The following is a 26,022-nucleotide window of genomic DNA, read 5'->3' on the forward strand; positions in this document are numbered from 1 at the left end:
AATTATCTAATATGTGCAACCAATCTAAGTTGATAAAAAACAGGTTTATTATTAACATATTATTTCCTGGATTTGCAGTTGATGCAATAGTTGAAGGCAATAACCAATCTTCTTTTAGTTGGCATGATATGTCATAATGCCTGGTGGCTCAGGGACTAATACATGTATACATTACTGTATGCAGCATGATCTGCTAGCATCATCTCACTTGTTTGCCACCAAACATTTTAGTTGCCAAGTGGGCAAGTCTTCTTTCTTTTCACACACTCCTGTCCAGTCTGAGGTAATTGTATTTGTCTAATTTCAAACATTTCCTTGGGTGCTCTCAAAAGTTATTTCTTTTAAATCCTTAAATATATATCAAAAAGGTTAGAGTACTGATGCGATTCTTTGATAGCTGTAAAGACGGAAGTCTAAATGGGGTAACATAGAAATCGGATGCTATCTTTATAATAGAAAATACATGCTCTGACAGACTGCTTGGGCTGAGAAAAACTAACTGTACATATCCTTGAAAGATACAATCTTAAAGAAAGTAGATGGATGGTAGAAGGGAAAGATGACAGGCCTTTACACACAGTACTAATGGCAAATTAAATTCCCTCTCAGGAAGAATATTTGGCAGGGCAAGTGCTGTCTCTCCACTTTGAGGGGTAAAATGCATCCCTTGTTGGAGAATGAATTGTGATGTGGAGAGGCATGCTTTTGGTGACATCAAATGACACTGGAAGGTCACTGGCACTTGTATCTGTTAAATGGATTGGATTAAGTGGAGGCTGCCTCCTAGTCTGCTGCTTCCTTTCATAATGCAGCTTTTCTTTCTGGGAGGTGGCAAGCATGTGAGGCTCTGTTCTACTCCACAGTTTCACATAGCGCCGTGAGTGGTGACAGGTGCAAGAAAATGTCTCGTGGCATTAAGGGAATTGAAAAGACATTTACTTCACACACTGAGGTTTTTTTTTTCTGTCACTGCTCTTTGTTTAGTAGGTCTGAGCTAGTGCTTGCTACACTACTATTAAAGCTGTTTTCCAGAGGCTGTTTTGGTGGAAGACATCAAACTTATGTTTCTTCCCGGCAATGGCTTCAAGAAAGACGCATCGGTTGAATGTGCATACTGGTTTCCCAGCAGACATTAGGCATTCCTCCATTGAGACATCTCTTTTACAGACAGAAGGGCTGAAGGACCAGGACGCATGCATGAAGATGTGAGAGTCAGGCTCACCGCAAACAATGTTGTCACTGTGATGATGCTGAGCAGGGTTTTAAACAAAGTGTGCATCCAATAGAGGGGGTGAGAAGCATGCAGTAATTCCAGGATAGGTTAAGCTTTGGCCTTTTCAAACCTGATGTAAAACACGCACGTGATTTGTTTAAGGAGTGTGTGGCGGGCGGTGGTCTCAACCAATTAGGAGTAGTTCTCTGGAGGTGGAGGAACGACCTTTTTGTATAATTAGTTCTCTTATTTAAAGCAAAGATTTTGAGTAGAATAACTAATTAGGTGTCATAAAAGGCAAATTAAAGAATTTTGTGATCCCCGAGAGACTTGCAGCAACTCCTTTCTTTATCTTTGCACAAGCTCTGAAGCACACACACATACACACATTTTCTCTCTCCTCATTAAGACTGTTTTTAGTTCTGTAGAAGTCTGTCAGGCATACCTGCAGAGAGCTCCCCTAACAAGCCATGAAATGCAGGTAGAGGAGTCCACCCTTAACCAGTGTGGCTTGAATTTGAAGCTTTTTAGCTTCATTTACACTGAACATTGGTATTTATAGCAGGTTTTGTGATCCTAATGCTCCAGCTTCAAGGGGTCTGTTTTGGAGAGGGAGGGAGGTGAGGGAGCTGGAGGGCAGGTAGAACACTAATTGATGGCTCCCATCACCAGCACCGGACCAATTAGCCTCTGCTTTCCACTTCTGATAAAGAAATAAGACAGCTCAACACCACCAGAGCACTTACTGACATATAAACCAAAGCCATGAATTTGAATAACAAGCTCTCCTATTTCTTTCACCTCTTTTTTTAAAAGGGGGAAATTATAATTATATTACATTCATAGCATTATTGATGTGTGGATGGCCTCAAATTGCAGAGCAAATCTGGATCCAATAAGGTACTTTGTGAGTCCATTTAGGTGTGTGTGTGTGTGTGTGTGTGTGTTTGAGAGAGACAGAGAGAGATATGGAAAGAGAGAGCAAAAATATGTTTTTCTATTCCAAAGAAGTCTTCTAAAAAGTGGTATACGGTTTTTGTGAAAGAGAACCAACTTGACAGGTTCAGCAGACAAAAACAGTGCTGAGAGTGAAGCAGTCCCTTGTTACCAGCTGAGGTTGTATTTATCACTGAGCAAACCACAGAAGTTACCATAAAATGGCAGCTCTAACTAAAGAATGACCCCTATTCATACTTAACAACACTGTCGCAATTGTGCATACTTTCCTGCAAATGAACTGAAAATATAAAAAACTTGTATCTGGCCTCGACAAAATCTACCCGTGCACATCTCTAAAGTGCAACAGTAAAGCGTTGACATTTTATATAAAACTCAGTAGAACATGTCTTTAAAAGCGGCCTTTATAGATACCCACACATAGAAAATGCTGGCCTAACCCCCTGTGATGCAGAGTGTCTGGTCTTTCTTTTTTTTTTTTAAGAGAGAGAGAGAGAGAGAGAAATGTGTTTTGAAAGTAGAGTGGCAAGTGGCGTCCACTGTGTGTTCTTTTAGATGGATCAATAGCTCAGTGTGTGAGAGAGTGTCTTAAGAGCTGTTGTCTTGTGCTTTCAGCTGTGGCAGACCTGTTAGTGCTACAGAGGGGAGCTGCGCGCCCCTGCCTCTGTACCAGCAGTGGCCTGAGGGGGGCTTTTAGTCCAAACACAAATGTCAACCACACATAGACTATTAGTGTTTAGTGCTGTTATTAAATGGACTTTATTTGTCCTTTAGGAGGCTAAAAGGCGGGCTTAAAGGGGACCTGCGTGACAGCAGGGCAATTTGCGAGTTTGGTAACTTAGGCTCGCTCGTTGCAGACACATGAGTACAGATAAGTGTAAAAGGAGGTAAGGCTGTAATGCTCTGAGTAGGGAACATTGTGTGTGTGTGTTTGTGGTTTTTGTGTGCAAGTGTGTGTGTGTGTGTGTATGAAACACCGAGAGTGAGTGTATGCTAAAAGGCACTTAGGCCATAACATATCTCACTGGGGTCTGGTAGCAACGTTTTTGTGGTCAGAGGCTTTTTAAAAGGTTAATGTTAATCTATACCAAACAAAGCCCATGAGGAGCTTTTACAGCTGTAGACAGTTGAGTGAAATTGTCTTTGATGAAATGGCAGGTAACTAACGTAGTACACAGCTCCCTGTAAATACCACAGTAAGCTAAATAAACATCGTGTCTTTTCAGAAATACACAAGACATGCCCCTTCCTCAGAAAGCTGCTGCAAGTGATCATGTAACTTTTGTATTACAGCATGTTCTTAGTGGGACGAGTAAGTCAGGGCTTTGTAGTCCAATGTGACCTGTGCGCCTATCTACATGGAAGAATGTTTTCCTCAATGCATATGAAGCAGGTAGTCCGTGTGCTGTGGCCACGCGCAAGGCCAGGCTTCGACGCCCTCGAGAAGCAGCCGGCTTATCAAAAAGAGAACATGAAAAGTCACTCGTGTTCCTGGGCCGTAAATCACTCATGGCTGTTTGTCTCCTTATCACTACAGGTGTGCCGATGCTCTCCGTCCAGCCCAAAGGAAAACAGAAGGGGTGTGCTGGCTGCAATCGCAAGATTAAAGACCGCTACCTGCTCAAGGCCCTGGACAAATACTGGCATGAGGACTGTCTCAAATGTGCCTGCTGCGACTGCCGCCTGGGGGAGGTGGGCTCCACCCTCTATACGAAAGCCAACCTCATCCTCTGTCGCAGGGACTACCTGAGGCAAGCAAGACACACACAATCACCTCTCTCCACCCACAACAAACACAAATGCCATGCCATTCCAAGAGCTCTGTGACATGAAAGAATCACAAAGGGTTTTTTGCCTCCTGGTACCGTTTGCTTTGGTTTCTCAGTGTGTGTTTCCTGTGGCTTCCATTCACAGAAACACAGCTAAAATCTAAATCATGCAAAGATTCCTCAGGGGATGCTTCAACACAAACATATTCCACTGGCAGAAAAAAAGAAAAAAACATCTGGGCCATTTTAGGAGCTGTGCGACTCCTTTAGAGTCTAAAAATCATCTAAAAAAACTAAATTCTAAATACTGTACAAAATTATTGCGCAACCATCAAAAGATGAGTCGTGCTGTCATGACATTTCTGTATCACTGCATCCAGAATAAAAAATGCATAGTCACAGTTTGAATATAAAGTAAGCAGTGGGTTGCAGTGGGTTACACTTGGTTGATATTTACAATAGCTTGTTCTCGTAGCATACTTAACATTTAATATCTGGCAATATCTGTTCTTGATGAATTTTGAAGACATTAGGAGCTACAGTGGAAAGGTGGATCACTTTACCTCCTCAACAACATTTACAAAAATAATATAATAACTAATCTAATTTAATAACAATTGCATTATACATTAAAACCCAGTCAAACAGTCTCACTGCTACTGACAATATATGTCCATTAAGATAAGTGAAGTTTGTTTTTACTGTTTTTCATGTTTTCATCATCATTTTTTCATCAACACAGAATGACTCATGAAGTAGACTTGCTGGCTCTTGTACCAGAGCTGTAGGTTGTGAGAATCCTCAAGGCTTGTTGCTTCATCAGTGTCATTGGCTCTGTATACCCCCCTTCAGATGCCCCCGCCATCTGCTTGTTAAATTAAACATGACCATTTCCTGGGCGTTAAGTCATATTCCCAATGAGATCCTACCATTTATCTGTGAGGGAATCCCCCAGGGGCTGACTTAGGGATGTCGGTGCCCTAGCCCTTAAAACTCCCTGTCCTGCGCTGCCCTCCCCCTTTCCCCTTTTCCCTTTTCTTTCTGCCTACTTGTCTCGTTACTCTCTCACTGATACCTCCAGCTTATTGCTACCCACAAGATTTGTATCAGTTCCATTATTCTAATTTACAAACATTCAAAACAGCAGCTGTCATCTTGTATCATTTCTAAAATCCAAACCAAAGTGAACCTTAATCAACTTGGTTTTCTCCCTACCTCACTCATGGATCTCCATGACATTTTACTTACATCTCAGCTTCTCCTCTGACCTGGACGAAGCCCGCAGCCCACTTGAGAGGTGCTTAGGGACGTAACGTTGAGATAGGCCATTACCATCCATCAGTTCCCACCTACACTTAATGCTTTTAAGATGCAGTGAGAGGTCCACTAAGACCTGATGTTGCCCCCAGAAGGGGCAGATGGTGCAGATGAGGTAATAATAAATGGGCAAATGACCAAGAGAAGGCAAAAATGATGAAGCTCAGAGTTTCACTTGGTAGAATACATCTGCTGAAAGGACAGCAACCCCAACCCCCGAGCTATAAGTGCCTAACTGGCACTGTGAAGGGAGAAGGAAAAGCTTTCTCACACATTAGACCGGCAAGATGTGGAGGTCAGAGATGGGATGAAAAACTGAGAACGACATATGAAATCAAGAGTTAGGAATACTAAAATAAGAATAAAAAGGAAAGATGAGGAGAGAGCTTTCTGTGCTCCTCTGTTGCCCCGAATCGCCTAATGAAATCCATCCCACTCGCCTGCTCTTCAGCCTGCGACAAATGCAGAGTACTTAATGGCTAGAGATGCTTGAGATGAATTCTATTATGGAACAAATTAAAAACCTTGCCTTGCGTACGAGAACAGGCAGTTTGAGAGACCAGAGTATTTGAAAGTAGGCGATACAGTCTTCATCCGGCACTAGGTTCCTTTTCATTCCTTCTTTTATGTATAGTAAGACGAAGGCTCCACTCACCTGCTGTAATGAAGTTAAATCTGTGCACTGAATTAGCCTCCTGCACTTCATTAAAGACAAGCGGGCGGATCAAACACACTTTGGTTATTTCCCTGAGTTTGGATCCCCGCCATGCTCACATTAATTATTATAGGAGCTCCATCTGTGATTGTCCTTCAGTGGCATTAGCAACTTATTGAATGCACTCACGCTTTCCTGAACCTTACACTTCAACACACACAAACCCTAAAATACACACATACCTTAAACAGCGTCCTCCCCTGCCCTCCAAACCACTGCACCAACAAAAACTTCAGTTTCTTTCACTTCCCGGTATCAAGAGAGGTTTTTTTTATCAACTTGGCCACACTCTTTCATTATAAATGAGAATAATAGATTAATTAGGCGTTTCCTTTATGTCTAGGGCCCAGGATCGCTCGACTTCACCAGAGGGTTGACAATCTAGTCATGGTGTGATCATCAGGACTTGAAGCCTGAAATCATTTAATCCTCTATTTCATATATTAGAGAGGACATAATAGTCATCCACTTATCAAAATGGGGTATAATTAACTGTAAGAGGAAAACGTTTTCAAGATAATGAACATTATAAGTTATCCATAAACCGGTGAAATAGCAGGGAGACGATGATAGCTCCATCTGGATGTGACTGTTTTTAAAATCTGTGCTCTCCTTACTACTATAGTAGGTAAAACAATTGCTCTCCTCCCTTAACAGTTGCTCTTCCTCTCTGAGCAAGATAGATTTGAACCCGAAAGGTTTACACTTTCAAAAAGACGCAACTGTTGGGGAAGGTCAGAACATGCGACGCATGCATTAACAGATTTCTCTTTTATGAAACTCTGTGCAAGCTGGGAAGTCTCAAAGAGCTCAGAGAAGAGGTAGAAAACTTTAAGAGCCACAGCCCAATCTGAGGGAAGCAATACAGAAAGGCAGATGATGCACTGTAGGAGCTTTAAGGGTTTGAAGTTGGCAAAGCAGCAAGTTGAAAGAACTTAAGAAGGCCCTCTTTTCTCTGAAGAGTGATTGTAATGACTCAATAACAGAAGCTTCTTTACATTCTTGCCATCCAAATCTGCTCCCAACAACCCACACCAGCACACAAAGATACATTTTTAGCTACTAAAGAGTTTTGCAGTTCCGCTGTGTTGAAGATTATCGGATGCGGGGATTAGGCAGCGATACATGTTGGCGTATAATGCATGTAAGAGCTGAGATGAGAAGTCATATTGATTATTTACAGACCTTAGAATGGGTTATTCAAAATTAATATTTTTATTATTTGGTTGGTAAGAACTTCAAACTAAAAATAAAATGCAATTATTAAGTTGCACAACAAGACACTATGCATATAATTAGATATAAACTACAACAACGATTACTATGGATCCCATTATTAAAGCCTGTAATCTGAGAGAGGGACTTTATAATTCAATAATTGAATATATTATAAATTATTTGAATCACATTATATTAAACAGCTGTTATTATGATAATTAAAGTCAATTCACAAGCAAAATAATTATCAGGTTTAGCTTCTCAAATATAAGAATTTATAGTTTACTTATGTCAAGTATGATAGTGAACTGAATATCGTGGACTGTTGGTCCGATAAGACAAGACGATAGAAGTTGTCACCGGGGCGCTGTGATATTTTTCACTATACTACTAATGTCACCATGTTGCAGCCCTACTATTATGTACTACAAAAGGGATTATACAATATCTGAACAAAGATGATGACTTTTAGAAGTCCCTAAATATAAATAGCAAGCCTACTTTCACTTTCCTTTCCAGAATGTCTCATGAGTTGTGGGGAGCGATCCAAATCAGCACTTCTGACCCTCTAACCAATTTAAATAAACCACAGAAGTGTCTACTTTTTTTGCTTCAAACTGTTGCAATGCGGATGATTGATCAACAAAACTCGATGGGCTCAGTGTATTATGAGCAGCACTGAACAATACTCTCATATTTTCCAAAAAACTCAGCATTCACGCTCTGTATAAATAGAAATCCTGAATCTTTTTTTTTCCCACTTTCCTTTTGAGAATATTGATTTATTTAATCCAAATGACCACAGAAATGGAAGTGCATGAGCCACTGCACTCCTACAATACAGGACATGTGTCAGAACAATACATGGGAATTCTGCAGAGAATAGTCTATTCAAACAAAATAAAATCTATTGTAAATTAAATGAATGAATGTTTTTCAAAGGTAATCCACAATTTATGAAGGCACTGTTTCAGTGCTGAGAAGCATATCATGTTTTTAAGTGTATATTGTACTGTACATACTGTGTATGATTTGTATAGATGACACCATCTCTCTAGATGTTTTAATTACAGTATCGTCCATTCTTCAGCACAAGATGACCTGGTCTGTCCTGATCATTTGGTGGCTCCCACTTTGCTTTCAACGGCTTGAATCTACCTAATTGCGTGTATCTATATTACTTTGCATTCTTGCATCTGACAGCAAATCCCTCGACCTTTACATTTTCATCTCAATCATGTTTCGGTGTGAAACATTCATTGCCTGCTATACTCAGCACCATTTCAGCTGTTACTCATGAGACTGCTGCAGTAGTGGTTCAACTCCGGTTGCTTTTAGCTTCATAGGAGCACAAAGAGAAGAGTGTAATGTGTTTGAACAGTTCTCTCAGGCTGTAATCTCCTCTTACCACAAGGAGTCCAATTAAGCCATATGTTGATACTACGCTATAACCCAGAAACATCAATTGCTGGCTGAAACACTCTGTGAGTGGGAAACTTTCTTACTCTCCAGCTCTTAACGTTATGGTGAAGATGTAAGCTGTGCCAAATTTCTGCCTGTGATTGTAAATCACCAAACAGATAAGGAAGTTGTGTTAGCATGGAAGAGGTTTATCTCTTCATGATTTGAAGACTATCAGGGTGACTCAGAGGAACCAATGTCAGTTAAGAGAATATGCCACAGTCCTGTTGCTTCATTTTTACTGCGCATCCACCTACAAGGTGCGAGGCCTTTCTATGCTATTAGCAGAATACTTTTGTCTCACTAATCAAAAGTACTACAGACTATGTTCTAAAGATAACAGCCTAACAAAACAAAGACATTTTTTGTTGCAGTTGGAAGTTATTTTACAGTTCAATGATGGTTCATTGAAGTTCACATTCAAGTTTGATTGACACAAACCGCAATATTCGTCACTTGTGTTAGAGTAATAAGATATTTTGTTCATTAATAACAGCCTTATTTCTTCTTCATCTGTGTTTCAAATGATCAGGTTTTAGTCATATACAAGCCTATATTTGATACACGTTCGTTTTCCACCACAAACTTCCTTGTGGCTCAGGAAAATCCCATCTGTGCTGTGTTTATGCTTCGTTATGGGGTAAACTACTTAGCGTGATGATTTCATCACCGTTCAAAGTGGGTGTGGATTTTTTTTTAATATGGGTATTTACCAGCAAAGGGGGGGGGGGGGGGGGGGGCTCTTTGTTATACATTTGTAGTCTCCATTCCCAAACTGAAAACAGATAACCTATAGTGACATCATCAGGGTTATTTTCTCAGACTTCACAAAGCCTCTAAATTTGGTAGATTGCCTCTTTAAAATGCCATGACGTTTTTTGACGACAAAAACAAGGGAGGGTATGCAATGCATGTTTATTCCTGCTGAAAGCCTTTAGTATATTTGCAGTCTTTTTCTTGAAGGAAAAATAGTATTTCTAGTTTTATTTAAGTAGTAATGTTTGTATTCTGACAGCTTTTTAAACATTTTCAGTTTTGCAAGTCAATCAAAATAACCTGTATTTTTGCTAGACTAGTAAAGTTAAACCTACAGTAGCTGGGGTTGCATATGTGAACAGCAAACAATCGTTTTGTTTCATGATAAATGGGAAGAGAGGTTATACACACAGGATTTGGATCACTGGTTTGTAGAGAATATAAATATACATGTTGCTGAAAGGTAAAAACTAGCCTCAGGAGTCACACACTACTTTGACTGAAGGTAGAACTTAGTGTCGCCAGCAAGATGGGCTTCCCCACCAGGTGTTTTCACAACCTGTATGTATCAAGTCAGCACCATGTCCGCAGCCCAGCGGGGTGTATAAGAGAAGGGTTAGAATCATCCTACGAGCTTTTACAGGGGTGTGCATGTCACACTCTGTAAGTGGCCGAGGCTTTCTGGGCTCTTGTATAGCCTCGGTTCCCTGAGGGAGAGAAAAAGACATCACCGTGTGACCCTTCAGTCCAGTAGCTCAGGTGTGGTGTAAACCTGGAGCAGACCCTCCTGACTGTCATAGTGAGATAGTGGGTTATATCTAACGGGGACAACTTCTTTAGTGAACAACAGGGGAAAGAATTAGCCTTAATTGTATTGTGTTACAAAACCAAGAAATCAAGACTGCCAAGAAAACCTACATACTGTAATGGAAACCAGGAGCACTGTAGCACTGATATTTGGCCAATTTTTGGATCAATACTGAATGTGTTTGAATCTTCTAAATATTTAGAAAAAGGGGGAGTGGACATTTTTTAAATGTGTCTCTGTGTTGCAGAGTGCCCCATAGATGGCAGATGTCTACTGGATGAGAACATGCAGTGTTTTACTGAAACAGTAACCAGTTGTAACAATGTCTCTGTTTAACACCGTGTGAATCCCTCTCATGGAACATAACAGCCTTTCTCCCTCTGTTTCTGTCTCTCCTGCTCCTCTGGGGCAGTGGCCCCTAATTAGAAGCAGGGCTGCTGGATAGACGTTTTCTTTAACAAGGTGAAAGCAACTGAATGGGACTAGCATAAACAAGGCAGAATATCAACACTGTGACTCCTCTGTCTGAGCCCTACAAGTTTGGGGAAAAAAGTGTTTAACATACTGTTGGAATGGCAATCTGCTGTTGCCTTATCCCCTCTTGCAAAGCTGCGAAACGGTTCCTCTCCTCCTGCAGAATATATAAATCTATCTGTGCTTCAGAATCTCCAAATTAAACATGGGGGCATGCGCTTGGAAAATGAAAATGTAAATCAGAACTGGGAAAAGCGTTTGAGGTTCCTTTGCTTTGAGGAGAAAAGAGATCTACACCAGTGCCTCCCTTGCTCTGTTTGTGACCTTTATCATGTGGCTCCTATAAGCCTAAACAAGCCGCAGCGAGGTTTGAGCATTGAGTCTGTTCACAGTGAAACATTTAGTTAACTCTTCAAGGTTACATCTCCCATCACTGTCTCAAGCTCCGCTCTGAATGAAAGAGGGAGATGGTGAAAGAGATTGAGACTAAATCCTTGTAAGAGAAATCTTTTGAACTTATGACTACATTATAGAACGTAGCCTCTTGTGCAAGAATCCAGCTGGCTTTGGTTGGAGAAAGGCCTCATTAGGTATTTTAGTTATGAAAGAACACAACTTTCAACGATTTAAATGGTTTGCTTCAGACTTGTTTTCATGCTTTTTGTAATGCGCAGGGGGGGGGGGGGGGGGGGTGTTCTTTGAAGAAGGAGATTAAAACCATGTGATTGTTTTAATTAGATCATTAGCCAAGAATTAAGATCTATGTTTGTAACTCTCATTAACAAAAATACCAAGTGGGTGCCAAGAAAGATTTGTGCATTACATTCGACGTATTACGATTTTGCCCTCTTCTCCCTTCCTTTGCAGCATTTTTCTTCTATTGTTCTTGCTGTCGGTACATTTTTGTTTACTCCTTTATTGCATCAAGGTAAAGGGAAGGTGGGTTAATCGCCATCTGTGCTCTCTGTCTTTCAGGCTCTTTGGTACAACGGGGAACTGTGCAGCCTGCAGTAAACTGATCCCAGCTTTTGAAATGGTGATGAGAGCCAGAGATAATGTTTACCATTTGGACTGTTTTGCCTGTCAGCTTTGTAACCAGAGGTAAGAATGGGGATCATAACTGCACAACATCACCTTAAAAAAAAAAATAAAAAAAATTGTCCTAGTATATATTTACAGACCACCTGACAAGTCTAGGGAAAAAACTTGTGGATTGCTTCCTGTGTTGTAAAAATAAAAGTTGCTGTATTGCATTTGTAATGCCCTGCTAATTATTTCCGATTGTGACACACTGCCAGCAGTTTGTACTTGTTTGTGGCTAAATCTGTAAATCTTTTAAGCCAGAGGGACGCAAAAGTAGCTGTTGTGCTTTTGCGAGGATGTATCTGAGCTACAAAAATAAAGTCGTCCAGAGGTGTGTTGCTGTATTAGGGAGCATGGCCCTATACATGTGTGAATTGGTTATTCCTTGGCGATATGATCTATTATGAAATTGGAGTGAGCACAAAGCCCATGGTGTGATACACATAGAATATGACATACCCAAATATTGCTTTTTCCCATTAATATACTGTCAGTAATGGCACCACTCTGGAAGCAGAGAGTCCTTTGCATGCTTGTCAGGGGTTCTGTGACCCTGTTCCTCCACACAGCACAAGCCCATTAACCTTCTGCAGGCCAGATTCAGTTACCATAGTGAACACCTGCTATATGGGAATTATGACTGCAGTCTCTCTTCTCAGCTGGCAGATATGAAGCCAGGTCTCATCTGGCATCGTATTGCCATGGCCGTGACTGTTTTACCAGCCTGGCTCATTACGGAAGCTAAGCTATGCTTGGCTATATTCTTATCTTCACTCCCCTTCAGTCACATTATGGAGCCGTCTCCACTGTGTCACACAAACAAACAGCGGCACAGAGGAGAACATCAGTAGGGCAGGCTACTCTGTGTTATTTTTCCTCCTCAATTGACTCTGAGACTTCAGAGGAAAAACATTCTCGAGTACTGGAACCAAACTGGTGTGTGAAAAAGCTAACCCTATGGCAGAGGAAAGCTTGGAAACTCCCGTGGTGCCAACGCCATTTTGCCTGGCCGGGGAGAGTTGACCTGTCCTTTATCGGGTGCCAGTGCTCGTGTCTGCTTTCTTTGAAATGATAGGGTTTTAATCCACTTTTATGATTTATGATGACCATCAAAACGAGCTTAGAATCTGACGAGGCACAGTGCGTCAGGTAAAACATCCCAAACCAAATGTGTGCGAACAAACAGAATCATCATTACCTGCTGATCTTGAATGCAGCATCTTCTGTGCCAGAGCAGAGTCAGTCAGCCAGTCAACACGCACACAAACACCACTTTGTCATAATGCCAACAGTAATCATCTTTGTATTTTTAACAACAGTTGTGCCTTTGTTTGTTTTTCTCTGCCAACAGGTTTTGCGTGGGGGACAAGTTTTTCCTAAAAAACAACATGATTTTGTGTCAAATGGACTATGAGGAGGGCCAGCTGAATGGAAGCTTTGAGACACAGGTTCAATAGTTGGAACCTCATGGCAGCAACAATCGGCTCCACACTTTACACACGAGATGGATGTTCTGCTGCACTTGGAAAAAGACAAGCATATGTCTGCTTGCCTGCAATACTTTTTAAGACCCCTTTATCAGTCCCTAAGGACTCTATTGTAAATGTTCAACTTTTCGCCCCTCCCACACCCCGACACTGAGCAGTTACAAATTTTGATGTACAGTTGTGCCTGCTTAGCTGAGCACTGTATTGCTTGTATGTTTTGTGAAATTTGTTTCCGGTTGGTTTCATTTTCCTTTTAGAAATGGTTCATTGGAGGGTATGTACAGTCTGTTTTCTCTGTATATATAAACTGGAACATTTATTTTATGAAATGTAATGCAATTTTATTACTAGTGTGAATTAAAGATTCTTAAATGTTCATAGTGAGTTTTTTCTCTTGTACCAAAAACCAAAGTTGTCGGAGGAAGTCGGCCCCTGTGTTGATATGTAATCATGTCTCCAAAAACGGCAATGCTAAAAAAAAAAAAAGCTTTGAGAGAGAAACATTTATTTGAAGTATTTCTTCAAAACATGATGCAACAAAACAAGTTTTATTACATTTTACAGAGTTCTGATAGAATTAGAAATACTGTTTAAAATGAACTACATAAGATTTTATTTGGAATAAAAGAATGCTTCTCCAAACTGTGTTGTTGTGAGCGTGCAGGTGTCATGAAAGCGAGTGAGTTAAGCTGAGCGGCTCTCCGTGATTCATGCTTCATTAATTGTCATCTGATTATCAGGGTGAATTGGCCCGGAAATGAAATGCAACAGCAAATAAATTAGAGAGAAAATAAATGCTCATTGAGTTTGAGCTCATTCAAACTCGGCTGTATTAAAACAGTACTGTTCCCAGAAGCTGTGTGACACTGTTTAATTGATGTGGTTATTTATGATACACACACCAAAAGCTAACGATATACCAAGTCTTCTGGAGCTGTCAGATATTTAGCTGATCATTGAAGTGATAATTCATTTCAATGGCTTTGCTTTATGCATGTAGTTGTATGAATTAACCCCATCACCTCTAAATTATTTTTTAAAATGATACTTCTGCAAATAAAACAATGTGGGTGATAAACAGTCACATATATATTAATTAGGCAGCTCAATGCGTACCTGTAATTTCCTCCAGAAATATCACACTGTTTCAGATCTGATAACCTTAAAAATACTAAAAACATGCAAAGGTTTATGACTGCAGGGTGACACAAGTGTGTTGCATTCTTTATAAGACCCGTTTCGATTTTAGTTATTCTGCTCATAAATTATACTGTAGTTTATTTTCGCTTTGGGTAACAAGAAGCCAAGCCAAGTATACAATTAGTTATTAATAGGGATGAAACTAACAGTTATTTATTTCACTATTGATCAATCTCCTGATTACGTTTTTGATTCATCGATTAATTGTTTAGTGAACAAAATGTGAAAAAGTGTGCCTCACAATTTGTCAGAGCCCAAGCTGACTTCTTCAAATTGCTTGTCTTGTCTGACCAAGAATCCAAAACCTAAAGATGTTAATTTCACAATGAGGTAAAACAAAGAAAAGCACAACATCGTAATATGGAATAGTGGGAACTACTGAATGTTTGTCAACTGTTTGAAAATATAAATTTTCTGTTGATCAGCTACACAATTAATGATTGTTTCACCTTCAGCTTATTAAATTCAGCATTTGTTAGAGCCACTTTGGGTCGAATTGAATTAATTCTGCAACACTAAAATCGTTATACTGCCAGGTTTCTTACATGGTGAAACAATGGCAGCTAATTAGTGATAACAAACATCATTATTTTATAGGGAGACAAAAGAACCAAAGCAGAAAGCAAACGGCTTGGAAAAATGAACAGCTGCTAGATCATAACATCCATTCTATTTAAGTTCAAGTTCAGTAACAGGTAATATGCCATCCATCAGTCTGGACGGAGGTCTCTAGCTTTCAATTTAACTCTGGTATATTGGACGTAAAATGTTACCAGACCTCATACGTTAAATAAATAATACAGACATAACTTGGAATGTATAGCATACTGAATGTGGCTCAGCTCAGGGGTAAGAAAAGGCCTTCAACAATTAAAAAATAATCAAACCTCCACTATTATTTATCATTACTCAACATAGTATTCTTCCATTATGGTGAAAGTGGGCAAACTTTAGATTTCAACCCATTTGTGACATTCTGTAGACCCTTTTCTACTAGCAGGACACAGAACAGCAATATTATTTGCTAACACATAAATCAAATGTGCAAAAAACATTAATTAGAAATTCATTAAAAATTCAGACTCACCGGCAGGTGTGCAAATAAAGGATTAGGTAGACATCAATTATACTACATAAGAGAGCATTTTAATTGCAATTCCTGGATTGATTTACAGAGGGAAACAATCAGGCTCCGTGCAATGTGGCTGATTGCCCATTTTCTGTAAAAATAATGATGAAAACACCTCACCAGGTAACACTGTCTGCAGCTGTAAATCCATACACACATATATAGATTCAGATGTGTGCATGTTTTGTAGTGCACAGACGCATGTCGGCTTATATACCTACATGCCAAAAAAACACATTTTTAACACTAACCATATAATAAAACACATGCATATGAAGAATAAGGTAGAAACAAAGAGACGTGCACACACAGAATTACCAAACATGACACACACACACACACATACACATATACACATGCACTGCAGCTTGTCATTCCCATCTGCTTGTGTTAGTGGAGAAGTTCTTAAGCACCAAATGTTGTGCTGTTATGACTCAAGTTTGTGAATTCTCCAACCTCCTCTGTGTTCCTGATTACTGCATTATGGCATCTGCTTAATTAGCTTGGCTTGTGTCATATGTTGCACACGAGGGGGTGTTAAAAAGTGCCCTTCCCTCTTGCTCATTATCTGCCTCGATTCATGTGATGTATAATCTCTCTTGACAGACATTCATATTGACATAGGGACAGCTGTCAGCAGAGCATGGTCATAAAGGGTGCACATAGAATAAAAACCTCAAGGAAGGCAGATAAGTGGAAAGGATGCCAAATTTCTAAGTGAAAATACCGATTCTGTGTTTCTCACTGGATCCATCAACACTGCAACAGTTCTAATTATACTGAATTTAATTTTATGGATGAGTTTTTTGGGAGAAGGGACTGATAGTAGGCCGTGCATTTTGATTACTACAGGTAATATAGTTACCTCCTGCCGGTGTATTTTCTAAATTGGACTGGTGTCCAACTCTTGGCGAGGAATCAACCTCATTATTGCCATGTGGGAAATTCAAATCATTATCTGCATAACAGCTCTGGACAATCATTTCCAACCCACAATATGTTACTTTGTTGACGGGACAGAGTTTGAAGATTAGAAATGTTCCTTCTTTACAAGTTAAGTATCACGTTCTATTTATGTTGAAATCAGATCAATCAACTGCATGCAATAGTCCACCAGCTTTCACCTTCTCTTCCTCTCTCTGTCTCATACACACACACACACACACACACACACACACACACACACACACACACACACACACACACACACACACACACACAGCTTCCCTGTAATTATCTCAGCCCTTAGTCCAAAACGCAAAAGTAAAACAAATAAAAAGATAGATGTAATGATTGATGTAATTTACAAAAATGTTTTTATCGGAAAAATATTGTGCTTCAATTGATACTTGTTGGCATTTAACATTTCAAAGACAACATTTTCACTACGGTCAAAAGCTGTTTACTCTCCCGCACGCATCTGTATTAATGATGGGCTGTCGGGCAGCAATGTAACAGCACCATAAATTACATTTATACAACCACAATAACACAAAGTCAGACATATGCTAGATATAGCATTATGTCTGATATATGTGAATATATTTGTCCTTGAGGATTATTTGTCCTTTGCCACTGAATAGAAAACAACTACAGGAAATGTAGTTGCTTCAGGACAGTATTGGCCATATTGCCATTATGAAGTTGGTATACATGGGATTAGGCCTTTTACTGTTTCAAAATATAAAAAAGCAGCTGGTCATCCACAAAATAAGTAATGATGATGCCAATAACGTTTGATTTTTTTTGTTGTGCCCAATGTTTTTTTATACCACAATTTGAATGGATAATCTATATTCTCTACTCATGAACCATTATTGTCCTTCAAACAAACAGCTGTGGCCATGACAGAGACAAAGCTACAGCATGTATTTTAAAATGTGCAGAACACAGTTATCTTAAATAAATGAAAGTGTGAGCAGAGATGCTCACTGTGGTCAAGTGACTATTATTGTCCTTGAAAATAAACAGATTTCGACACACACTCAAAAACTCCGACATATGTTCCATTGATGCCTAATGGGTCTGCTTGTGCTATGAGCAAGAAACTGGAGAGGGCAATTAGTTGCATGTGGCTTTGATTAGCACTGATTCCACAACAGTGCTGGAAGGAATATAGAAAATAAAACACTGAATTACTGCTGACGCTCTTTCTGACAGAATGCAATGAAATGGAAGAAACTATTAGACTTAATGGTAATAACAGGTAAATGTAAACACGTTAACCAAGCATGGTGCCCACGGCTAAGATTGTGCATATTGTACCTACAAACAGCCTGTTCCAGGCAATGCATATAAAACTGAAATAAATGGCTACAGATGCATGAACTTGCCCTAAAAGAGGTTTGCTTACTCTGTGATCTCATTCTTAAATGAAACCAATTTGCCTAGAAATTGGTTCTAAGGCCTAATGCTGAACTCTGTACATCAGCTCCACCACACACATACACACACACACAGTTAGCTTTTACAAACGCACTTTCACAGTCACACTGCTTCCACCCCTTCCACCCCTTCCCTCGCTGCAAATCATGTTTGACTTTGAAGTGCTAATTTTGGAAGTTTAGCCAATTTTTATTTGCTGCTTTGAAATGTATCCCCTAAGCTGCTGCACCAGCAATGAAATATACAGACCTTTACAATGAGGGATAAGTGACCAAAATGAGAAGCGCCTGGTTTTCTTCCTAACATTATATAACTGTGAATAATCCCCACATAGCATTTTCTCCTGTGCCACCAGTGCCTCAATTTATATTCAAAAATATTATGCAGACTTTTTACTTTTTGCTCATTCCTCAATTCCTACCTTAAGTTGGAGCTAATTTAAGATACGTACAATGCAATGCTGCAGACAAAAAAAAACAAATATGTTCAAATTATTACTGTGTTTTATCAGTGTTTGTGAACAAAAACAACATAACTAAAACAAGGAGAGTAAAAGAGTAATCTGAGCAGATAGTTTCACTTTGGCAATGTGTTGTTTACTAAAAGGATACCTGATGAGTTTCTGATAACAGGAACATTGTATCATTGGTATATTTTATATCTATATACTGTAGTGATCCTCTTCAGTAACGTCTAAACCCTGACAACAAACCACAGTTTGACCAAGGACCATGTGGATGGGTGTGTTTGATGGAATTCAAATATATCAGCTCTATGTAAACATTTAAATTACATTACACTGATGTCTATTGAGGCTTGTCCCTCTCGCGTACCAAACCTAAATTCTGGAGAAAAAAAAAGGCCATGGTAGTAAACATAGCAGCGTTTACCACTGTGATAGATGCAATGATGACCTCAATCACAGTCCTTTTTTAACTGCTTTCAGCGGGAGCTAGAGCATTATATAGTCAAATAAGTTGATCAGATTGGCTCCTCACCAAGCAGCCCAGCTAATAACATGGAAAGCAAAGAGCTTGAGGGAGAGAAGATTTGGAATGTGGGCCCCTCCACTTTCCAGCCCTGCTCTGCTTTAACACAGCCCTGGTCTTGCCAATAAATTGCTTTGGTAATCAGCTTTTTGAAAAGCTTATTGACTGCTTGTTTTGTGTTTATTGTAGTTCTCAGAATGAAATACAAAATTGGATTTTATTACATGTGCAATTTTCTCCTCTCGTAAGGAATAGAGAGAGAGAGACAGAGCGCATCACCTTGTTGAGTGTAGATGATCCGGAGAGAATATATACTGCATACTATTTTTGATTATCTCTCTTTTTTGATACAGTCTCCTTATGCTCCTAAGGAGGCACACTATGGGATTGGGTAGAAATATTTCATGTTTAAAATGTCCCCGAAAACTATCGGAGGGATCAAAAAGTCTGCTACTGTAGCTACACTAGGGTAAATATCTATATGTATTAGTGTGTGAATCAGTGACAGAGAGTGAGAGAGGAAAAGGAAAACGTGGAGTAGTTTGTTTTGTATGTAAGCATTACATTTATCAGTTTTGTATTCTGTTAGCAAGTAACTGCTCATTCACTGTACAACTTGAATAAAAGATTAATTTATCCACAACTCTACAAACAATGTGCTCGTGCTTGAAGAATCATAGCCCCATTCGTCCTTTTCACAGTTCCATCATCAGCATGCAGCACACCGAGACAATGTGCTTTTGTAGACCATATACTATAAAGTTAACATCATAGTATAGACCTGCCTTCACCAGCGATTCTTTCAATCTTTGTTGTCAACACCAAGAAGCCTTTTGTGTTCCACATCATCATATTTAAGCTTTGTGTATGCATTTAACTATTTCATATCATTGAAAGCAAAGCGCTCTGTTATTAAAACAACCTCTGCTTCATCAAATAAACATAAACAATGTTTTTTTACTTTTTTAAATGCTTTAAGAAAATCCAGACACCACCATTTCAATCCTAAAATATGAGCTCACGTTTAATAAAACAGACAACTTACTGGTGACCTCTTGGCGTCTAATTCTTATTCATTCTATGCCTTTTGTGTACACTCAGTTTCACCTCGTATAAATAAAAAAAATCATCTATGAAAGGTTCACAAACCTGTCACCCACCAAGTAAAACTCTTTGCCGTTTTGAGGATCACCTTTATGATTTTTTCTGCAACTTCTATAGCCTATATTTTGTTGTTTTGGACTTCATTCAGCCCATACACTTCAATATTCGTACAACATTTACAAAAAGTAAATAGATTACGCCTACTAAACTGTGGTAGGCTACTTTCAATTTCTACAGGGCAATAATTTTTAGTCTGTGAACTCGTCTATAGAATCAAGCCACATATGGAATCCTCTTGATATTTCTGTGGGGGCTTGGATAATATATCTGGTTTCTAATATCTTTACAATAACCTCTAAGGTATTTGTATTTACAAGGTCTGTCATATGAAGCCATTACACATTTAATTCAAAATGTGCTAATATAACTTTATCAAGTGACACATTCTATTAAAATCTAAAATTGTGTTAGGATATATTCCAGGTCCTTTTCCCTAAAGACTTTTACTACAAACATTTTATTAGTTTGACTCTCACATTTGATACGGAAGATCATTATATATTGTTGTACATGCTATATTTTGGGCCTACTAATATATAGTCATTACGTGTATCTTTTCTTAGTCATTATCTGTCATTGGCTTTCACTGATGATCCACACTGGTTTGTAATATTACGCAGATGACACCCTACTTTTGACCTCTTACCACTCCAGTAAAATTAGCCTAAAACGCCTATCCAAGGCATACCCAAAGCTGTTCTTGAACCATTTGGAGTACATGATTGGTTTTGGTCTCTTTTGAAAGGTAACACTCTGAAGTGTTTTCTCCAATAGTTAGAATCACTGTAAGTGTTACTGGCATTGAGTAATACAAGTTTGAACACACTGAAGGAGAAGGTTTTTATTTCCGCCTGAATATTTATTTGCAAACAGATGCCTACAGATGACTAGCTGGGACTTATTAGCTTGAAAATACAATGGAACCGCAGCATGAAGCCTTACCTAGTCCAAGTTCAAATTTGATAACAATACCACAGAAAATGAATATTTTACACATGTTTTTCTAAGGGCATGTCTAGGCGTTTTCCAAAAAAGGCCATTTGGAGACCCCTGGTAACCATGGTCACATACCTAGGATAAAAAGGCCTAACCCACTCCTGATATGAATCTACTTCATATGATTGCCTATTATGTTAAATGTATGTGTTAATTTGCCATTATTAAAGTCCAAAACTCTGAAAAGCCATACTTTGCATTTTACGCACGGACGCAGGGAGCAGACTCTCGCTGTTACGCAGTGATAGGAAGCTCCTATTGGGTCAAGTGAGGTGTCAACCGAAAGGTCAGAGTGCAGCCGCCATTTTAAGACCCAGATGCCGGCAATGTTTACATGCGAACTGGAGTTACGTTGGAAAAAACATAAATAATTAGGCATATCTGTCGGCTAATTTGAAATGATGCAACAGCAGTCCGTGGGTATATATTGACGTAATAATGTGTTTTGTATTTTACTGGATTGGATTGTCTGGACCTTTGCCAATGCAACAAGACCGTTTTTGTTGGAATATTATTGATGGGTGGATTACGATGAGGCTTCATACGTGAGTTGCCTCAATTTTGTAATTGTTTGTTTGTTTGTTGGTGGTCTGACATAGGCGTTGATTGTACCTGCTGTTGTGATTGTATCTTGAAATAGTTTGCATCAATCGACTCACAAGAATCTTAGCTTTCCAAAGATATGTCGCATCAGTACCTACCTTTACATAGCAGTTGTGTACATAACACAAGTGTACACTTAACACTCCAAAGGCCCGTGGGCGGGCCGTCGGAGTGTTAACAGGTTAAATCTACTTCACATCACGCTTAAACTTTCACTGTTTACCCCATCAACAAACACAAATTCCTAGTCAAGTAACTAGCTGTGATTCTGGACGGATGCACAAACAACAGAAATGAGTGGCAGCAAATTTGATTATGACTTTTCATTCATTAAAAACAAGCATATTGCCTAAAACTAAATATACCCTTTTCCTCTGTTTCTGTCACTATACAGCAAAACATAAAATTACTACTGAAGTGTAGCCTCCTGTCCTGTCTGTGTTGTATTCACATTCTTGTTCGGGCCTACTTTGTTTTATTTTGCCGGAACAATCAGTAGAGCGGGATGTACCCATACCACCAATGTCATTTTCAGTCAACATTGATGGTAGCGTGTGATAGTATAACATTTTTCACACTGATCAAAGAAATATGTTGATGAAATTATGACTAAAAAGCAACTCTCTTTTGAGAGTTTATATTCTAGCACAGCTGAATCAATCTTAGCCAAGCGTGTTGCCATTTTTCATAAATGTAGCAAAGTAGCTGGTTAGCTATGGAAATCTCCCCCACAGCAAACACATCAACAACATCTATATTGTGTTATGTGCTACACTTAAATAAGTCAAAGGATGATAATCGATCGTTTACCATGCCACGATGAGGCAGTGGCAAAATACAAAGGGAGAGCAGTAGTTCAAAAGTCAGTACATTATGTCCAGCATAACTTCCAAAGCTAGTCCTATTCATATTCAGCAATTATTCTGGTGGCACATAGTTACAATGATATCCAAATGAGATCTCTGTAGCACTGACATACTTTCTGCTAGCAGGTACAGGATGCCTCATATATGATTAATTAATTGCTGCAGCCTGCCATCTGTGTTTTAACTGATTAAATAGCTCACAAAGTGGGATGCACCTTTTGATGTGAACCTTTGGGGAACTGGCTCTGTCTTTGTATTTCTACCTTGATTAAGCACAATACTCCCGCACTTCCTCCAGCCCTCTATTTCAAAGTCTCTTTAATTTAGGAGGAAAGGACACAAAGGCATTTGGGGTGCTTTAAAATGTTGCCCATTTCCAGTAGTCAAGGGGCTGCCGCTCTCTCTTTCTTTCCGTCTTTTTCGTTTCGTTTTTTTATAAAGTGAATGTTTCACACAGGACTGGGCCGGTGAGCAAGCATCAAGCTTTCAGATAAAAATTGATTCCAGGAAATTCTCACCTGAGATCCATCATGGTGAAAGGCTTTAAAAGGTCACACATGTAATAAGTTCCTATGGTCTCAGTCCCTCCAATAATAGGCCTTTAGTCTGCGATGGAAGGCTGGTATATAGAAATAATTGAGTAATCTGTGGACCATTCAATTTAATCGTGGGACTCAGTGACAGTGCACGGCCTGCTGGGCCTCGAAAAGGTTGTTCTGGAGAGTCTTTCTGCTGGCAGGGAAATGTTTTCTCCCCTGACGCCATGCACTTCCATTTTAGAGGCTCTTCCAGGCCTAAATTGTATAGGATTGTGTCAGCATTTCAACTCAGATAGAGGAAAGAATATGACACAACAAAAATGCATGGCTGAGAGTACCAATCCAATTCAAATGTAAACCCGTACATCTGATGTAAAGAACCACATTTCAGACTTTTTTTAAAATCTGAAAGTACTTTAAGGAACAAGTAACAGAATTTAACTAACACTAACATTAGCTCCTTGATTTGGTTGAAAACGCAGTCTCCTGCTGACGTTTTAACGTTTTGAGTTTACGTGATTGAAATGACAATCATATATTGTGATAAAGTCTGAGGCTAAAGCTTTATGTCCCATACAAAAAGTCAGCATCCTTACCGGTCAATGATCCATGAGAACGAGAAATAAAGAAACAACATCGGTTTTGTATTGCAGTGTACTGCTAGGTAATTCTAGTATAAATATGAAAGGGAAAAATAAAAGATTTGACTCATATTTCCCTAATTCAGAAATGGCTGTTAGGGTGAGGACTAATCAAATTGTTTGGTAAACGTAACCCTAAAACTTCACCATATTTTTTTTTTTTTTTTTCTATTTACATTATTTTTGCCACACAGGAATCTAATAGAGAGCAGGACACTAATGCAATCCTACACTTGAATGGCATCCAGGACCAGCTTCCATACAGTGGAGGAAGATTGTGCTTTTTTTTTTTACATAATCCCACAAATTAGTGTATTAAATGCCAGGACACATTGTTTGTACTCTTGAAAGTTCACTTGGTGAGGTGAGTACTGCATGTAGTATGCTAGTTAGCCAGACATGCGGTCGCAGCTCACATTGGAGCAGTCAAAACGCACAGTTACAACCCAACAAAAAGAACACTGCACTCCAACATGTGTACATACAGAGTATCTACCTTGCTAGAATCTATGCTCACTGCTTCAACATGTCCAAACAAAGTCCAAAGCATGAAAGGCTCTGCCTAGTTACGGTTGATAAGCTAAAATTGGACAACCAATATTTGGGGGAGGGATTTAGAGAACTATCAATTGTGTGCTACCATGCAAAGTTGACAACATTTAAAGTCCTGGTTAAACATAAGGAATTAAGAAAATAAGTAATTGACTATAAGGCAATGTCAAATCTCTAAGTTCTTTCTGATATTGTCTGACATTTGAATAATCTTTTCATATCGCAATTCAATACGAGGCTTCTTACACTACAGCCTTTGAGTGAACCACATCACTCATCCATCTCTTTATCCGTACTACCACACTGCAATTTCTTTATCTGTCTTCATACAGTATCTATGTATCTGTATCAGAAAGAAAAAGGGGACAAACCTTGTCTACATTGCGTACTTCATTAGATGTGATGTGTCCTGAAATTAAATGTCCTCCAGAAAGATAATTTGTTTGTTGGCTGCATGTAGTTGTCAATATTGATGACAGGCATTGTAAGATGGACCTTTGTCTGTAAACTGCAACAGCATTTCCATGCTAGTCACAGATGTCATAATAGTCTTTACACATCATTTTATTTTCAGTATTTGCACCCATCAAAGAAGTGTTCTCCACACATATACAAGCACACAACATGACAGATTTAGAAATATGACTTAAACCAGAACAGATGGCCCTTAAAAGTAAAACACAGTAATTCAATCTGGCTAATGGGAGGAAAGCCACAAACTGCTCCATTCTCATTTCTTTGACTGAGGAACTCATCTGAATTGCTTCTCGAGGTTTGATGCTCAACCCCTCTTTCATAGTGTGTTTCTGTGTTCGCCATGCATATTATAAGACATTCAAAAGGAAAACAGTGTATATTTACTAGACACGCCTCATCATGTGCACAGACAGGAGCTATTAGTGCCTAGGCAGAGGGGGAAATGTATTGTAATTGATTGTTACAAAAGATTACCCTCTTCTAGAAGCATCAAGCTATTTCAGAACTGCATTTGACGCTTTAAAGCACTGTGCAAAGAAGACTCTTTCAGCGTCACACATTCACGCTGACATGCAGTTTGCGAAACAATTTCCATGCGCTGTTGTTTGATCTTTGTCCCCACTTTGGTTCTTTATAAGTGTGAGTATAACTCACTTGCCAGTCATGCGGGCAATCATGGCTTCTATCAAGGGATGTCAGCTATCGGCAAATGGAATGCATATTCCCCACACGTGTCTAAAAACTGCAATAAGGAGGTCCTTTCACCACTAACATTATGTATTTAAAATGTTAATGAATTGCTATTGGAAAGTTGTGTCTGCGTAGGTTCCAGCAGTTATGAGTAGCACAATGAGTCTCCACAATATTGATGAATGTCATTGCAAATTTTCCAAAACATACATTAGGTTTGGAAAAGGATTACAGAAAAGCCAACTTAAGTCTTTTTCTGTGAGGTTGAGTGAACAAAATCTTGGACACATGAAGACAAAGCAATGCTGTGTCTGGAATTGATTTAATTTCACTCACTTTCTGCAGGTTTATGAAAAGAAATCTCCTGTTACAGAGGCGCTGTATTCCCTCATGAGGCTTAGCTAATTGTCCAGTGAATCTGACTGTTGATTTCAACTTCGCAAATAGATGAACTCTATATTCTGTACAGAAATGATGCCAATAGTAAATACCTGATTTGATGGGAAATGCATCTTGGGGGGGGGGGGGGGGTA

General features: G+C 39.2%; 1 protein-coding gene across 1 annotated transcript; it reads left to right on the forward strand.

Moving 5' to 3' along the window:
* Positions 1–3,643: 3,643 nt before the first annotated feature.
* On the forward strand, positions 3,644–13,339 carry lmo1 (LIM domain only 1). The gene is made up of 3 exons (XM_079156965.1): positions 3,644–3,921; positions 11,664–11,789; positions 13,123–13,339. The coding sequence occupies exons 1-3, from the start codon at positions 3,680–3,682 to the stop codon at positions 13,226–13,228; spliced, it is 474 nt and encodes a 157-aa protein (XP_079013091.1). The 5' UTR covers positions 3,644–3,679; the 3' UTR covers positions 13,229–13,339.
* The last annotated feature ends 12,683 nt before the right edge of the window (positions 13,340–26,022 follow it).

Source organism: Pholis gunnellus (assembly GCF_910591455.1).
Source record: "Pholis gunnellus genome assembly, chromosome: 1".
Classification (NCBI taxonomy): domain Eukaryota; kingdom Metazoa; phylum Chordata; class Actinopteri; order Perciformes; family Pholidae; genus Pholis; species Pholis gunnellus.

Coding starts and splice junctions, on each gene's coding strand:
- lmo1 (XM_079156965.1), top strand. CDS start 3,680: ATGGCTGTTTGTCTCCTTATCACTACAGGTGTGCCGATGCTCTCCGTC. Junction 3,922..11,663: donor TGTCGCAGGGACTACCTGAG/GCAAGCAAGACA, acceptor TCTGTCTTTCAG/GCTCTTTGGTACAACGGGGA. Junction 11,790..13,122: donor TGTCAGCTTTGTAACCAGAG/GTAAGAATGGGG, acceptor CTCTGCCAACAG/GTTTTGCGTGGGGGACAAGT.